Source organism: Mandrillus leucophaeus, unplaced genomic scaffold, assembly GCF_000951045.1.
Source record: "Mandrillus leucophaeus isolate KB7577 unplaced genomic scaffold, Mleu.le_1.0 Scaffold2, whole genome shotgun sequence".
Classification (NCBI taxonomy): Eukaryota; Metazoa; Chordata; class Mammalia; order Primates; family Cercopithecidae; genus Mandrillus; species Mandrillus leucophaeus.
In genome coordinates this window covers 5,519,363-5,537,180 of record NW_012102031.1, presented here as the reverse complement: position 1 = coordinate 5,537,180, position 17,818 = coordinate 5,519,363, and the positions used below count along the sequence as shown (strand labels likewise).

At 53.1% G+C, this 17,818-nt stretch overlaps 1 protein-coding gene across 1 annotated transcript in view; it reads left to right on the top strand.

Annotated features, from left to right (window-relative positions):
- The window catches only part of TRIOBP (TRIO and F-actin binding protein), a 94,172-nt gene that overhangs the window by 38,125 nt on the left and 38,229 nt on the right, over positions 1 to 17,818 (top strand). The window contains exons 5-9 of the mRNA XM_011979135.1: positions 3 to 1,598; positions 8,690 to 8,804; positions 9,808 to 10,812; positions 14,959 to 15,036; positions 17,206 to 17,343. Coding sequence (XP_011834525.1) covers positions 3 to 1,598; positions 8,690 to 8,804; positions 9,808 to 10,812; positions 14,959 to 15,036; positions 17,206 to 17,343 — 2,932 coding nt within the window. The remainder of the gene's footprint in view (positions 1 to 2; positions 1,599 to 8,689; positions 8,805 to 9,807; positions 10,813 to 14,958; positions 15,037 to 17,205; positions 17,344 to 17,818) is intronic.

Genomic DNA, 17,818 nt, shown 5'->3' with positions numbered 1-17,818 from the left:
AGAGCCACCCAACGAGACAACCCCAGAACATCCTGTGTCCAGCGGGACGATCCCAGAGCCTCCTCTCCCAACAGAGCTTCCCAACAGGACAACCCCAGAACTTCTATTCAACAGAACATCCCCAGATCATCTTCTACCCAACAAGACAACCCTAAAACCTCTTGTACCAAACGGGATAACCTCAGACCCACTCGTACACAGCGGGACCACACACAGTCCTTTTCCTTTCAACGAGACAACCCTGGAACCTCCTCATCTCAGTGCTGCACCCAAAAGGAGAATCTGAGACCATCATCTCCCCACCGCTCCACTCAATGGAACAATCCCAGGAATTCGTCTCCACATCGTACTAACAAAGACATCCCCTGGGCCTCCTTTCCCCTCCGGCCAACTCAGAGTGATGGTCCCCGAACCTCTTCCCCATCTCGCTCCAAGCAAAATGAGGTTCCCTGGGCATCCATCGCCCTCCGGCCAACCCAAGGTGACAGGCCTCAGACATCCTCTCCCAGCAGGCCAGCCCAGCATGACCCACCCCGGTCCTCCTTTGGCCCCACCCAGTACAACTTGCCATCCCGGGTCACCTCTTCCTCCCCTAACCCAGGCCACCAGAGCACCTCCCGGACTTCCTCACCTGTGTACCCTGCTGCCTGTGGGGTTCCCTTGACCTATCCTGAGCCCTCCCAGCCTCCATGTGCTGTGTGCATTGGGCACCGGGATGCCCCTCGGGCCTCTTCGCCCCCTCGCTATTTGCAGCATGACCCCTTCCCCTTCTTCCCAGAGCCCCACGCCCCAGAGAGTGAATTGCCCCACCACGAGCCTCCCTATATACCACCTGCTGTGTGCATTGGACACCGAGATGCCCCCCAGGCGTCCTCGCCCCCCCGCCACACCCAATTTGACCCCTTCCCCTTCCTCCCAGACACATCAGATGCCGAACATCAGTGTCAGTCCCCCCAACACGAGCCCCTTCAGCTCCCCGCACCTGTATGTATTGGGTACCGAGACGCACCCCGGGCCTCCTCCCCACCACGCCAGGCCCCAGAGCCTTCCCTCTTGTTCCAGGACCTCCCCAGGGCCAGCACAGAGAGCCTTGTGCCTTCCATGGACTCTCTGCACGAGGGCCCCCAAATCCCCACCCCTGTGTGCATTGGGCACCGGGATGCACCCTCCTTCTCATCCCCACCACGCCAGGCTCCTGAGCCATCCCTCTTCTTCCAGGACGCCCCTGGAACTAGTATGGAGAGCCTGGCCCCCTCCACTGACTCTCTGCATGGCTCCCTAGTGCTGATCCCCCAAGTGTGCATCGGGCACCGGGATGCACCCCGAGCCTCCTCCCCACCCCGCCACCCACCCAGTGATCTAGCGTTCCTGGCACCCTCACCTTCGCCGGGCAGCTCCAGGGGTTCCCGGGGCTCAGCACCTCCCGGGGAGACCAGGCACAACTTGGAGCGGGAGGAGTACACTGTGCTGGCTGACCTGCCCCCACCCAGGAGGCTGGCCCAGAGACAGCCAGGGACCCAAGCGCAGCACAGCAGCGGGGGCCGCACCCGCAGCCCTGGCCGCGCGGAGGTGGAGCGCCTCTTCGGGCAAGAGCGCAGGTGAGCCCAGGGGTGGGGTCAGCCAACTGGGCTGGGGAGGAGGCTCAGCAGCAGGACAGGTGGAAGTTTCTCAGGGTTAGGGTGCCAGGAGAGTGTTCAAATCCCCCTGGCTTGCCATTTACTGGCTGTGTGACCTTGGGCAAATCACTCCATTTCTCTCTTTCTGCATATTAGGAGTTTTCTGCTTGTGTGTGTGTGTGTGGTTAAGTGATGTCATGCATGGCCCAGTGGTTAACAGCAAAGACTGCAGTCATGAGGGCTGAGTCCAAATCCTGGGTCAAAGTCACATTTCAACTCATGTGACCTGATATAGTGAGTTAACCTACCTGAGCCTCAATTTCCTCATCTGTATTGGAGGGGAACATGAGCCCATTCATTCAAATGAGGGTGAACTCTTTTTCTTTTTTCCTTTTTTTTTTTTTTTGAGGCGGAGTTTTGCTCTTGTTGCCCAGGCTGGAGTGCAATGGTGCAATCTTGGCTCACTGCAACCTCCACCTCCCGGGTTCAAGCGAATCTCCTGCCTCAGCCTCCCGAGTAGCTGGGATTACAGGGGCCCGCTACCACACCTGGCTAATTTTTAAAATATTTTTAGTAGAGATGGGGTTTCGCCATATTGGCCAGGCTGGTCTCAAACTCCTGACCTCAAATGATCAGCCTGCCTCGGCCTCACAAAGTGCTGGGATTACAGGAGTGAGCCACCGCACCCGGCCAAAATGAGAGTGAACTCTCAAACCCTTTGATTCAGACTCACGGGTTTTTTTTTCTTCCGTGCATGAGGGAGAAGAAGAAAGTGCCCATTCTTTTTTTCCTGCCTTGGCAAAGAAAATTCATGGGTCCCTATGCATTTCAGAAAACTGTTATGTCAATTTAAAAATGTATGGCCAGGGCCAGGCATGGTGGCTCACGCCTGTAATCCCAGCACTTTGGGAGGCCAAGGCGGGCGGATCATGAGGTCAGGAGATTGAGACCATCCTGGCTAACACGGTGAAACCTTGTCTCTACTAAAAATACAAAAAACACGCTGCAGTCCCAGTGACTCAGGCGGCTGAGGCAGGAGAATGGCTTGAACCCGGGAGGTGGAGCTTGCAGGGAGCCAAGATCACACCACTGCACTCCAGTCTGGGCGACAGAGCGAGACTCCGTCTAAAAAAAAAAAAAAGTATGGCCAGAGTCACCCTATTTTAAGAAAGAAAGCTCACAGAATTACAGATTTTTAGCAGTCAAACATCCTGGAACAACTAAAGTCCAGGTGACTTTTGAGTCTCCTTGGTCAGCAGCCCTGGTCCCCGCGGAAGGGGAGCATTTCCTCCTGATCCGGCTGAGATTTCTCACCCCAGAAGTTCCAGCCCTCGAGTTTTCAAGGATCAGAGCTAGAATTCCATTAGTTAGGGTCAAGAGAACAACAGCAACAAAAAGCAGTCTGGAAGTCTCAGAACTTTCCGTGTATCTAATTCAGTGAATTTTTAGTATATTTACCAAGTTGTCCAACCACTGCCACAATCTAACTTTTAGAACATTTTCATCACCCTAAAGGGTATGGAATCTTTTGTATCTAAAATTCCTCTTTGCTCCTCCTTGGGCAAGTTTTCTCCTGGATTTGAATCTGCACGAGAAACCTGATCAATCTTGGCTGGGTGCGGTGGCTCCCTCCTGTAATCCCAGCACCGGAGCTTGCAGTGAGCCGAGATCATGCCACTGCACTCCAGCCTGGGCAACACAGTGAGACTCCGTCTCAAAAAAAAAAAAAAAAAAACTGAATGTAGTGGCACACGCCTGTAGTCCCAGCTACTCAGGAAGCTGAGACAGCAGTATCGCCTGAATTTGGGAGGTGGAGTTTGCAGTGAGCTGAGATTGTGCCATTGCACTCCAGCCTGGCAACAAGAGTGAAACTCCATCTCAAAAAAAAAAAAAAAAAAGAAACCTTATCTCTTGTTCTTCAAATTTCCTTTTCCAGTAAGCTTGATCATGTAATATCCAGATGACAACCATGTGGTCTCCAGTATTAGTATAATTCTTTCTTTGGCCTTAAAAACAAAAACAAAAACCCAGAGCAGTTTTAGGTTCACAGCAAAATTGAACAGAAAGGGGAGAGTTCCATGCACAGCTTCTCCCACTACCAGTATCCTGTACTAGACATGTATGCTTGTTTCCAGCTCCTGGCCTCAAGGGATCCTCCTTTCTTGGCCTCTCAAAGGGCTGGTGAGCCACTGTACTGGGCAGTAGGGGATGCATTTGTTACAATCCATGAACCTACACTGACAAATCACCCAAAGTTCACTGTTCACTCAAGTCTGTACAGCCTACAGACTTGAATGAATGTATAATGACAAGTATCCACCATTGTAACGTCATGGAGTAGTTTCACCCTAAAAGTCTTCACTGTCTTTGACTTTTTTTTTTTCTTTGGAGATGGATTCTTACTCTGTCACCCAGGCTGGAGTGCAGTGGCACAATCTTGGCTCATTGCAACCTCTGCCTCCCAGGTTCAAGCAATTCTCCTGCCTCAGCCTCCCGAGTAGCTGGGACTACAGGCACCCGCCACCATGCCCGGCTAATTTATTTGTATTTTTAGTAGCGACAGGGTTTCACCCTGTTGCCCAGGCTGGTCTTGAACTCCTGAGCTCAGGCAATCCGCCCACCTCGGCCTCCCAAAGTGCTGGGATTACAGGTGTGAGCCACCGCTCATGGCCTGACCTTTTGTTTTTGAGACGGGGTCTTGCTCTGTCACCCCGCAGGAGTGCAGTGGCATGATCATGGCTCACTGCGGCCTCAGACTGCCAGGCTCAAGGGATTCTCTCACCTCAGCCTCCCCAGTAGCTGGGACTACAGGCGTGCGCCACTGTGCCCAGCTACTTTTTCTATTTTTTGTAGAGATGGAGTCTCACTTTATTGGCCAGGTTGGTCTCAAACTCCTGGCCTTGAGCAATGCTCCCACTTTAGCCTCCCAAAGTGGCTTTGACCTTTTTATGATTACTATTTCTGGTCTAATGTCAATTTTCCTAACTTGTTTTAACTAATAACTCAGTAGGGACATTAAGGTCTTTAAGCCAAAGTTAATTAATTTTCTTTCCTTTTTTCCAGGATAATTTTAGAGATATAAGGTGTTTATATTACTAATATAAATGAGAAATATGTTTACACTTTTATTAACCATTTGTTTTTACATGATCACTCCTGTACATTTAATTCTACTCTCTTTGAAATAGATTATTTACCTTTTAGGGAAGTTTTTATAATTTTACTGAGTAATTAAATTTTTTCCTCTTATCTGGCACCTTTTCCAAGTAGAAAACCATTCATCCTCTGAAGATGGAAATTTTTAAAACTATGTAGTGTGTGTGTAAGGCACAGACTGGAGTTTATGGGTGGGTGGCTGTAGGATTGAGCTTTTATTTTCTCTCATTTCCTCATCGATATGTATTTATTGAGCATCTACTCTGTCCAAGCATTGTCCCAAGTCTGGAAATTTTTTCTTAAAAGATTATCACATCAAAGCATTGGGAGTTTTGGCTTGATCTTATTTTTTTTTTCCTTAGATGCCTTTGGAATCTCTTAAAGTCATGTAAGCATTCTGTGGTCATTTGAATTTAAAACACAGACTTCATTGGATTTGCTAGACTTGATGGCTTTGCGCCTTTAATTCTCTCTGGAGGTCGAAGAGCCCATCTAAGCTTCCAAAGGAAACATGTTTCCTTTGTCATGCTTGGTGTGGTCACATCAACTCTGGGCAACAGGTGGCCCCGGGGAGACGCTGTTGCTTCAGCATCAGACAAACCGGGTCTCTGTTGGGGTCTCAGAATCTTCTTGAGTCCCTCGCTCTTTTCTCTCAATTCCACATGGGGGAAAAAAGGAAGGCGTGTTCTCAGGAGGAATGCTCATCAAGCAAGCTGGAGTTCGTATGGAAAATGCATCCATCCGGAAGAGAACACACAAGTGCCTTGCTTCCCTTCACCGGGTGTTTCCACTATTGTCCTTCCCTTCCTCCCCATTAGGGAGGAACGGCCCACGGGGTCATGTTTGGGCTCTTGCTTCATCGAGGCTCCTATACCCCAGTTCAGGGGAAAATTCAGTCTAAGGCCTTCAGCTCTCACAGAGTAAGGAAACGCACTCACCTCAAATTAGATTACAAATTGGCTGGGTGCAGTGGCTCACACCTGTAATGCCAACACTTTGGGAGGTCGAGGCAAGCGGATCACCTGAGGTCAGGAGTTTGAAATGAGACCAGCCTGGCTAACATGGTGAAACCCTGTCTCTACTAAAAATACAAAAATCAGCTGGGCATGGTGGTAGACACCTGTAATTCCAGCTGCTCGGGAGGCTGAGGCAGGAGAATCGCTTGAAACCGGAAGGCAGAGGTTGCAGTGAGCTGAGATTGCACCACGGCACTCCAGCCTGGGCCACAGAGCGAGACTCCATCTCAAAAAAAAAAAAAAAAAAGATTACAAACAGCCTGCTCAGGGAGCCCTCAAGCTCAGAAACACTTCTTCCAGGGAACTTTGGCTCCTGTCTGAACCAACTGCCAATAACTGCTAACAACTCAAATTACTGTGCTTTATGGCTCTGATTCTAATGACATTGGCAAAAGACATGAAACAACAAAAAACTTCAACCCCATACTTTTTTCTTTTTGAGACAGGATCTTGCTCTTTCGCCCAGTCTGGAATGCAGTGGCGTGATCATGGCTCACTGCAGCCTCAACCTCCCAGGCTGAAGCGATCCTCCCACTTCAGCCTCCCAAGTAGCTGGGACTATAGCCACGTATCACCATGCCTGGCTCATTAAAAAATTTTTTTTCCTAGAACAAGGTCTCATTCTGTTGCCAGGGCTTTCTTAAACTCCTTGGCTCAAGTGATCCTCTGACCTCAGCCTCCCCAAGTGCTGGAATTACAGCTATAAAGACATTGTACCTGGCCTCCCAACCCCATACTTTTTTTTTTTTTTTGAGACAGGGTCTCACTATGCGGCTCAGGCTGGAGTGCAGTGGTGCGATCTCGGCTTACTGCTCCTGGGGTCAAGCAATCCTCCTGCCTCAGCCTCCTGAGTAGCTGGGATTACAGGCACGTGCCACCACGCCCGGCTAAGTTTTGTATTTTTAGTAGAGACTGGGTTTCACTATATTGACCAGGCTGGTCTCGAACTCCTGACCTCAAGTGATCCACCCACCTCAGTCTCCCAAAGTGCTGGGATTAGAGGCATGAGCCACTGTGCCTGGGCTAATTTTTGTATTTTCAGAGACTGGGTTTCACTGTGTTGTCCAGCCTGGTCTTGAACTCCTGAGTTCAAGCCATCTGCCTGCCTCAGCCTCCCAAAGTTCTGGGATTACAGGCATGACCCACTGCGCTCTGTCCAATCCCATACTTTTGAAGGTGGTGTTCCAGCATGGTTCCTCAGGCACAGGCCCACCGCAGACAGCAGGTCCTACGGAGGCCTGAGCAGAGGTTCCTCTTACTTCCCTTTTTGCTGCCTTACTCTGGGCCCACCACAGGGTGGCCTTTTTCAGGCTTCTCTTCCTGGTTCGGTTCATCCACCAAAGACACAGCTCCATTTGCTAACTGAGACCCAACCAAAATAAACAGTCACTGAGCACTTGGGTCTTTTGTTGTGACCCCTTAGGTAGAGGAAGAGAGAGATAAGCCTAGGTTGTTTGGTGTTTCTACCTGTCGATAGAGATACCACGTTAAACATTAACAGCCATGCCTCCCAGTTAGTAAGCAAGACAACTAATTGGAACTAGACTTTTTACTAACAAGTTAGAGATGATCTTCATTGGATGCGGCAACAATGCCTGAAGTCCAGTGTCTTAGAAATGACATTTGCCCAGGGCCAGGCATGGTGGCTCATGCCTGTAATCCCAGCTACTTGGGAGGTTAAGACAGAGAATCCCTTGAGACCGGGAGACGGACGTTGCAGTGAGCTGAGACTGCGCCACTGCACTCTAGCAGCTTGGATGACAGAGGGAGACTCCATCTCAAAAAAAAAAAAAAAAAAAAAATGACATTTGCTTGGACAGTTCATGTTGGCCTCTCTGGAGTAGTCGGGAAGGATGTTTCTTTCTTCTGATCTTGCTCAGAGCTCTTGCCAACAGCTAGGATGGCCTGGCGTTTTCAAGGCTAAGTGCTGGGATTCTGTTGGTTAACGGTGATGGGAGGGAAAAAGGAAAAGAAATCCAACTTTTTTTTTTTTTTTTTTGAGATGGAGTCTTGCTCTGTCACCCAGGCTGGAGTGCAGTGGCACGATCTTGGCTCACTGCAAGCTCTGCCTCCCGAGTTCACACCATTCTCCTGCTGAATTCAGCCTCCCGAGTAGCTGGGACTACAAGTGCCCGCCACCATGCCTGGCTAATGTTTTTGTATTTTTAGTAGAGATGGGGTTTCACTGTGTTAGCCAGGATGGTCTCGATCTCCTGACCTTGTGATCCGCCTGCCTCGGCCTTCAAAGTGCTGGGATTACAGGCTTGAGCCACCGCGCCCAGCCTCAAGAAATCCAAAATTTGCAATATGGACAGGAAAAGGGCAGAAAGAATGGAACATGGGGGCACACAGCAGTCTGGCTCTGTCGTCCCACCTCGTGGGCTGTGTGAGATGGAACAAGATCATGATACAAGCGCTTGGCCCCTGGAACGTAAGAAGCGCTCAATAAATGCTTTGCCATTATGATTATGTGTGCCGGGTGCCTGGTACACAGTAGGTGCTCAATAAATCTTAATTCCTGCAAAGACCAGTCTAACCTGTGTCTGGGGGTGGCTGGTGGGCTGCTGGTGGGGTGGTGGTTAGTCATAGGTAGTACTGGATGAGATAGAAGATAGCCATGGTCAGGGCCAGATCCCCCTCCCCACCCAAACACCTCTACTCCCCATTTTTCTTGTCATTTTCTCAAGAGCCTCATGAGGCAGAATAGAGCAGTGTTAACCATCCCCATTTTTCAGAAGGGGAAACTGAGGCCCTGAGAGTCACCCTTACTTAGGGCCCTTCAACCAGCTTGCAGTGGGTCCCTGGCTCTCCCACATCTCCTTCTGTTGGAGGTGGGAGCAGAGGGGCTGGGGTGCTGGGAGTGGGACAGTCCCTCAGAGGAGTGGCTGCATTTGCTCATAGGAAGTCCGAGGCAGCGGGGGCCTTCCAGGTCCAGGACGAGGGACGGTCACAGCGGCCCAGCCAAGGCCAGAGCCAACTTCTCCGAAGACAGTCCAGCCCTGCCCCCAGCAGGCAGGTGAGCACTGCCAGCTGTCTGGGGCCCCACACCCCAAGGGGCGGCCACTGCCTCTTCCCTCCTGCTAGAAGCCAGGCAGGGAGCTTGGACAGGAAGGTCCTCTATGAAAGGGTCGGAGTCCAATCATGGGTCTCCAGCTCTCCCCTCTCCCCAAGGGCCAGAAGCTCTTGGCAAATTGCACAAGACCTCACATTAGTCCTGGGAAGACAGCCCCTGTCCCATGCTATCCCCTTCCTTTACTAAGTACTGCTTTTTTTTTTTTTTTTTTTGAGATGGAGTCTTGCTCTGTCTCCCAGGCTGGAGTGCAGTGGGACAATATTGGATCACTGCAACCTCCACCTCCCGAGTTCAAGAGATTCTCCTACCTCAGCCTCCCGAGTAGCTGGGATTACAGGGGCGTGCCACCACACCCAGCTAATTTTTGTACTTTTAGTAGAGACAGGGTTTCACCATGTTGGCCAGGCTGGTCACTCCTGACCTCAGGTGATCCGCCCACCTCGGCCTCCCAAGGTGCTGGGATTACAGGCGTGAGCCACCGCACCTGGCCAGTACTGCTGCCAATACTGCTGTCTTGAGCAGATTTCAGGGAAAGCTTTGATGCATGAATCTGGCTCTAAGGGCCCTCCCTCTCTTTCAGGGTGATTTGTATCTTTAACAAAACCCAGAGGGCCAGGCCCACTGCAGTGGAATGGGGTATTGGTGGTGGAGGTTCTGGCACCTGATAGCCCAAGTTGGAATCAGTATCTTTGAGAGGGGTGAGAAGCCAAGAATGGGAGCAGGTCTTTGCAGATCTTTTTCTGGAACCGAGGAAAGCGGGTGAAAGGGAAGAGCTGACCCCCGACGGGGGAGGAGGGCAGGGACCCTGTGTGCTTTTTGGCCTGCTTTCATCCAGGCTGCTGTGTGAGCACAGCCTTGCCTTTCTGGGGGCCTGACTAAGAAAGGCAGAGCTGGCAGCCAGGTCCCCAGAGAGAGAGCCTCACCCACCTCCCTACCTCATCCCCAGGTGACCAAGCGCCCTGCCAAACAGGCAGAACTGACCTGGCGGAGCCAAGCAGAGCCCCCTCATTCTCGGAGTCCTGAGAAGAGACCTGAGGGAGATCGGCGGCTCCAGGGGTCCCCGCTGCCTCCCAGGACATCAGCCAGGACCCCTGAGAGGGAGCTGCAGACACAGAGACCTCTGGAGAGTGGCCAAGCAGGCCCAAGACAGCCTCTGGGGGCGTGGCAGAGTCAGGAGGAACCGCCAGGGTCCCAGGGCCCTCACAGACACCTGGAGAGGAGCTGGAGCAGCCAGGAGGGAGGCCTGGGGGCAGCCAAAGCCTTGGAGGGAGCATGGGGGGGCCCTCCTGGGGAGTACAGGGAGAGCTGGGGACAGCCAGAGGCCTGGGAAGAGGCGGCCACCCATGAGCCCCCCAGAGAACTAGGGAAGAGAAGCCCGCTCACAAGCCCCCCTGAGAACTGGGGAGGCCCCACAGAGTCCTCACAATCCAGGCGCCCTGGGACACCCACTACTGTGGGCTGGGGGGCAGAGGGAGCATGTCCATACTCGCATGGCCCTGAGAGGCGACCCGAGCTTGACTGGAGGGACCTGCTTGGTCTTCTCCGGGCACCAGGAGAGGGGGCCTGGGCCCGTCTCCCCAGACTGGACTGGGAGGGCCTCTTGGAGCTCCTGCAGGCCAGGCTGCCCCGCAAGGACCCAGCTGGACACAGGGATGACCTGGTCAGGGCTTCAGGGCCAGAGATGGGTCCCCCAGGCACAAAGGATGTCCCCGAGCAGGAGTCACACAGTCAGCCAGAAGGCTGGGCCGAGGCCACCCCAGTCAACGGACTCAGCCCCGCACCGCGGCCCCAGAGCCCGGCCCAGCCGCCCAGCCCTGCCTGCACCTCCACCCAGTGGCCAAAGACCAAAGTGACAAGAGGACCAGCGACCGTAACTCTGGCAGGCCTAGAGCAGACGGGCCCCCTGGGGAGCAGGAGCACTGCAGAGGGCCCCAGTTTGCCAGAGCTGCAGGTAAGGAGGTTCCCCCCTCCCAAGGGTAGCCAGAAAGTCAGCCCCCCACAGCCAAGTCTCCTTGGAAAAGCCTCCCCTTTGAGTAGCCTCAGCTCCTGCATCCCCCTCCAGGCTCAGACCTCAGCCTCCCTGCTGACCACAACCCATCCCGACCACCAAACTGGCCCAACACTGATGATGAGCAACACCGTTTTAAGTGTTTATGGGCCAAGCCCTGATCTGAATGTTTGACGTGTACTTTTACCATTTAGTCTCCTTAGCAACCAAGTGAGAAATACACTATTTATTTACAGATAAGGAAACTGACGCGCAGGGTGAAGCCACTTGCTGGTGGGGCATGGGTGAAACCCAGATCCGCTCAGTGCAGACCACACTGAGGCCTCAAGCAAGATGCTCTGGCCAGGGCCTGCTCCCCTCCTGGCTCCACCATACCTGGTTTATGTTGTGTCTGGTGGTACACACCTGACCCCACCTGGGACTATAGCCAGTGTGGTCATGCCCCTTCCCCTGGTGATACCCAGGTTCCTGAGTCCAGGACAGCCTCGCTTACCCTCTCTGGCCCCTACAGCTCCTCTCAGACACAGAGAAGGGGGTGCATCAATGCTCACTGGGTTCAGCTAGCTGCCAAAACAGGCTGCTTAAATGAGGCTCGTGTGCAAAGTGGGCCCAGCACCGGGCACACAGTAGGTGCTCACCCTTCCCCTGCTTCAGTGGTACTTTGGTGCTGCCTTGAAGCCCAGAACATTCTTCATCTGAAGATGGTGGGCAAGGAGGGTCCTGGAGGCCAGAGTCCTGTACCCTGGCGATAGCTCATTCGGAGGACGGCACGTGGTTTTGAACACTAGCCTCTCTCCCTCTGTAAGATGGACCAATCACTTCTCTGACGGGCCGCACTGGGGTGCCGTGGGGGTTCCTACTTGTTTCTCTAAAGCCTCCTCATCTCGCTGCAAAGTCCGCTGCCACCTCCCCCAGGATGAGCAGGGCTTCCAGGCATCACGGTGCACCCCGTGCTGGGCCCCAGGACCTTGCCATATGTGCCTCAGGTGGATAGGAAGCAGTTGCCACTTGACAGATGAGGAAACTGAGGCTCAGACTCCTTAGGCATTTGCTGGGGGTCACACATGCATAGGTTGTGAGAAATGAGATCAAAGCATCCACTCCAAAGTTTGTGCTTGTATTTGTTTTTGTTTTTTTTTTTGAGACGGAGTCTTGCTCTGTCGCCCAGGCTGGAGTGCAGTGGCCGGATCTCAGCTCACTGCAAGCTCCGCCTCCTGGGTTTACGCCATTCTCCTGCCTCAGCCTCCCGAGTAGCTGGGACTACAGGCGCCCGCCACCTCGCCTCGCTAGGTTTTTTTGCACTTTTTAGTAGAGACGGGGTTTCACTGGGTTAGCCAGGATGGTCTCGATCTCCTGACCTCGTGATCCGCCTGTCTCGGCCTCCCAAAGTGCTGGGATTACAGGCTTGAGCCCTATTATTTTTTTTTGAGACGGAGTTTCACTCTTGTTGCCCAGGCTGGAGTGCAATCGCGCAATCTCGGCTCACTGCAACCTCCGCCCCCTGGGTTCAAGCTATTCTCCTGCCTCAGCCTCCTGAATAGTTGGGATTACAGGCATGTGCCACCATGCCCGGCTAATTTTGTGTTTTTAGTAGAGATGGGGTTTCTCCATGTTGGTCAGGCTGGTTTTGAACTCCCGACTTCAGGTGATCTGCCCACCTTGGCCTCCCAAAGTGCTGGGATTACAGGTGTGAGCCACCACACCCGGCCTAAGTTTGTACTTTTAGCCACCAGGTCACAAAGCTCCTGAGCCCATGGGAGGACTGGAGAATCCTCTCCCCTGTATTTCCGTGGCTTTGATGAGTTGACCCTCTGATCAACTCAATGCACGAACATCAGAGAAGTAGGGATAAGTCAGCTCGTCCTGCCCTCAGGTCGCCGTCAGGCTTGTTGGGAAGGCACACAGGCCACAGGCAGCTCAAGGAGGACACGGTGCTGTGTCCCGGGGCATGCTGGTGCTGTAGGCCGGTCAGGTCAAGAAGGAAGTGGGGACCCAGTTAGAAAGATTCTTCAGTTTCATGGGGAAGCTCAGGGTTCTCAGGAGGCTGGGAGATGGTGGCTGGGAAGGGATGGGAGCGCTATGTGCTGAAAGGCATTTCACAGATGACAAAACGAGGAACCACCAGGTCCTGCCGGGGCTCCAGCTGCTCCTCTCTATGAAAATCCTTGGCTTGGCACGGCCGGGCGCGGTGGCTCACGCCTGTAATCCCAGCACTTTGGGAGGCCAAGATGGGCGGATCATGAGGTCAGGAGATCGACACCAGCCTGGCTAACACGGTGAAACCCCATCTCCACTAAAAATACAAAAAATTAGCCAGGTATGGTGGCAGGCGCCTATAATCCCAGCTACTAGGGAAGCTGAGATAGGAGAATGGTGTGAACCCGGGAGGTGGGGGTTGCAGTGAGCCGAGATCTCTCGCCACTGCACTCCAGCCTGGGTGACAGAGCCAGACTTGAAAGAAAGAAAGAAAGAAAAAGAAAGAAAGAAAAGAAAGAAAAGAAAGAAAGAAAGGAAAGAAAGGAAAGAAAGGAAAGAAAGGAAAGAAAGGAAAGAAAGGAAAGAAAGGAAAGAAAGGAAAGAAAGGAAAGAAAGGAAAGAAAGGAAGAAAGAAAGAAAGAAAGAAAGAAAGAAAGAAAGAAAATCCTTGGCATGGCACTCAAGGCTGGTTTCCCTTCCTTCCACTCCGGATTTGACTCATTGGTGCTGAGCTGGCTGCAGGGCCTGTGAAGACATATCCCTGCCTTTGCACGTGCTCTCCCCTTCCCTCTTCAGCCACCAAACGCCTGTTCATTGTTCAAGTCTTAGGTCAGACGCCCTGTCCTGAGACGCCTTCCCTGAACAGTCACTCCTAGCGATGGTTCCCTTCTGGGCTTGGCAGTTTTGCTTCCATATGTCCATGCAACATCCATCTAATGGGGTTGTAATTTCCCCAAAAGCTCCACAGAAGCAGGATCTCTGCCTGCTTTATCTCTGTAACTCTGGCTGTGGCCCAGGGCCTGACATAAAGGAGGGGGCAGCTCAGTGGATGCATGCAAGATGGAGGACAGAGGGGTTAGTGGGTGGATAACGGATGAATGGAGGGTGAATGTGGGAATGGGTGATGGATCAATGATGCATGTTGAATGAATGATAAATAGACGCCTGTTGGATGTGTGTGTTTCCATCCACAGAGTCTTTTCAGAGTATTTCACATTAGATTAGAGATTTCACATATAAATACATATCTCCAGCCAGGCGCGGTGGCTCAAGCCTGTAATCCCAGCACTTTGGGAGGCTGAGACGGGCAGGTCATGAGGTCAGGAGATGGAGACCATCCTGGCTAACACGGTGAAACCTCGTCTCTACTAAAAAAGAAATACAAAAAAACTAGCCAGGCGAGGTGGCGGGCACATCTAGTCCCAGCTACTCGGGAGGCTGAGACAGGAGAATGGCGTAAACCCAGGAGGCAGAGCTTGCAGTGAGCTGAGATCTGGCCACTGCACTCCAGCCTGGGCAACAGAGCGAGACTCCATCTCAAAAAAAAAAAAAAAAAAAACCCAAAAACCAAAAAACATATCTCCAGTGTTTCTTGAAATATCAAAAGATGTGGAAACTCTGGGCCCGTCTTCCCATGGCAACAGCTGTCTGGATGGGTGATGATGGATAGATAGCTGGGTGATGATTATATGGTGGTGGTGGATATATGATGGATGTTGCTTAGGTAATGGATGGATGAATGCTGGGTGGAATATGGATGGATGTGGCATGGATGGATGAATGTCACATGATAGATGGTGGACAGATGATGGAGATATGGATAGATGGATGATGGATGGAGAGAGGGATATATAGGTATTGGGTAAATGGATACATGATGGATCAATGGAGAGTAGATACATGAATGGGTGATAGACAATGGATGCTGGATACATGAGAGGGTGAGTCATGTGGGATAGACACTGGATGGTTAGATGGATACATGGATCTACTGATGCTGGATGTTAGATGGGTGTTGCATGGACAGATGATAGAATGGATGGATGAGGTGGACAGATGCATGCACCCTGGAGAATAAGTTAGGCTAAGCTGTGTTCTTTTTTTAATCTCCAGTTCCAACCAGAGGAGCCTGAGGAGTCAGAACCAAGCAGAGGCCAAGACCCCCTGACTGACCAGAAGCAGGCAGACTCGGTAGTTGGGTCATGGGCATGGGTACACATGGTGGGGAAGGGAAGGGGAAGCAGGTTGGAGATGGGCTTCATTCCTCAGAAGAGCCCTGGAATCATCCAGACCAAAGTTGGCTTTCCCATGGGGTCATCTGTGTGCATGGTGGGGCCTTGAGGAGCTCTGCAGGAGCCACCTTCTGGCTTGGGGACCTGGGTAGGTGGGTGGTCCTGGGGTCAGAACCCTAGGCCGTGCTTCTCATTTGCTGGGCCTGAAAAGGTCAATGTCTTTCCCTGGGCAAATGACGGTTTGGCCCCAGTGGTCTCTGAGGGAAGAGATCCTTCCGGTTTGAGACGGCAAAGCCAGGTCGAAAGAGCAGGGCTTCTAGGAGCATGAGTCAGAGAGCTGAGGATGTGCCCACAGTCAGCCGGGCCTGGAGGGTCTCCAGGGTCCTGGAGGCGGGAGAGATATATGCGGGGGTGGGACCCACAGATGCTGCTCTGAGGCCTGGCTGCAGCTGGTGAACACAGCTCTGCCTGCCCCTCCCCGTGACCTGCCAAACAGACTGTTCTCGTCACCCTCAGCCTCCAGAGAGGTGAGATCAGAGTTGAGGGCCATGGGGCAGCAGGAGGTGGGGGAGGAGGAGACAGACTGTTTGGGGCTGTGTTTTCTGGTCCTGCTCTTCCCCCTGCTGCCTCCTGAAGAGCCAGGTGTGGCAGGGAGTATCCGTCGGGCAGCCTGGAGCCCCCAAATTGGGCCCTGCCGTGAGTCAAAGCCGGGGGAATTTTGCCCAAACCCTCACTGTGCAGATGAGGAAATGGAGGCAGGGGAGTCGTCCCAGGCTACACAGTCAGTGGCTAGCTGTACTGGGACTAGAACCCAGCCCAGGAACCACCCAGCGCTCTCTCTGCACCTCCACCTGCCCCCACCCAGGCTGCCCCCGTCCCTGCCCTGATTTCTTGCGTGGCTTTGAACGGCAGTGCTGTAATTTTGAGGGGTTCAGTATTCCCATCTGTGGAATGGGAGGGGACAGGGGATGCTGGTCGCTAAAGGTGCTGCCAGCCCTCCCAGGGGCTCCGACAACTTTGCTCTTCCTCTTTCTGGGCTATTTCTTCATACTTCCTGGAGCCAGAGTAGTGAACGAGGAGCAATGCAGGGGTGCCCCTCTAGTCTCCATGAAACGGGCCTGGCACATCAACGTGGAAAATATCTCAACCTACCCCCCACCCCTAGGCAGCCTTGACTGGTCAGAACTGATAACCACCTCATTCATGCATCATTCACACGCACTCAGTGAGCACCTTCTGTATACCCGGGTGTGGGTCACAGGTGAGTTGGAGCACCATCAAGGAGTTCAGTCAAGTGAGACAGTTGCATGCCTGTGGTCAGGGCTGTGATGGGAGATGTGGTAGCAGAGTCGGGGGCACCCCCACCCCCAAAGCCCTCTTGGACCTGTGCTTTGATGCTTCAAGTTCCGCTTCCAGACAGTGTGCAGATTCCAGAGCAAGGACACTTGGGCTCTCTCCTACCTTCCCAGTAACCTGCTATGTGTGACTTTGACAAGTGCCTCTGCTTCACTGGGGCCTTGGTTTCCCCAACGAGGATGACTCCAAAGAGGGAGCATTTAGGGGCTCTGCTGGGCGTGTCTGTAGAAGTCCACAACTCATTCCTTTTGCTTAAGCTGGGGTCACAAACCTAACGCCCTGAAGGCCAGGCAGGTAACAACAGTGAGAAGTGGGGAGACCGAGGGCACTCGTGTGACTCCTCGGTTCCAGATAGCTGTTGCCATGGGGAAGACGGGCCCAGAGTTTCCACATCTTTCGATATTTCAAGAAACACTGGAGATATGTATTTATATGAGAGATCTCTAACCTAATGTGAAATACTCTGAAAAGGCTCTGTGGGTGGAAACACACCTGTGGTCTGTACCCCTCCAGCTGGCGCCCGTGGTTTGACTTTAGGGCAATGACGCGCACACCTTCAAGGGTGCTGAGCCCTGGGAGCCGCTCAGTCAAACACGACGTAGTGAGAACAAGTTAACCGGCTCTTGTCTCAGCAGTTCTGGGAGGAGAGAAAGATGGGAACCCTGGGGCTCCGTGGAGGGGGGCACCACAAAATGGGCAGGGGAGGCTGTAGCCAGGGGTGCCTCCATCCCACCAAAGGGACCTGGGGCCAACACTGGACCCTGTTTGACAGGCAGACAAGAGGCCAGCAGAGGGCAAGGCTGGGAGCCCGCTCAAGGGCCGACTGGTGACCTCATGGCGGATGCCCGGGGACCGGCCCACGCTGTTCAATCCGTTCCTGCTGTCTCTGGGGGTCCTCAGGTGGCAAAGGGTAGGCTGGCTCCAGTGGGGGCTGGAGGGGTGAGGGTGGACAGACATGGGGAGGGGAGGGAGGAGGGGGTTGTTAAGCAAAGGAGAGAGAGTGGGGGCTGAGGAGGAGGCAGTTGGGGCCCTCGCATGACAGGAGAGGTGGGAGCAGAGCTCTTAAAACTCACCCTGGTCTCAGCAAGCGAGTGGATTTTCCACTTCCGGGGCAGGCTTGGGGGCTGCTTTCAGCTTTTGGAGTGAGGGGTGATGGAATAATCTACACAGCTGAAAGCTTCCAGTCAGCAACCGCCTCTGGCCAGCCCTGGGCCAAGGGGGAGCCAGGTATGGGGGAAGGGAGAGCGGGCTTACAAGTGGCTCTGGGATTGCAAAGTGTGTCTCAGACCTGGGCCTGAGCCAGTTTCACAAACATCTGGCGTTACGTAACCCATCCCCTGCCCAGAGAGGTCTGGAAACACTCAAGCCTCTGGCTAGGTTTTCCA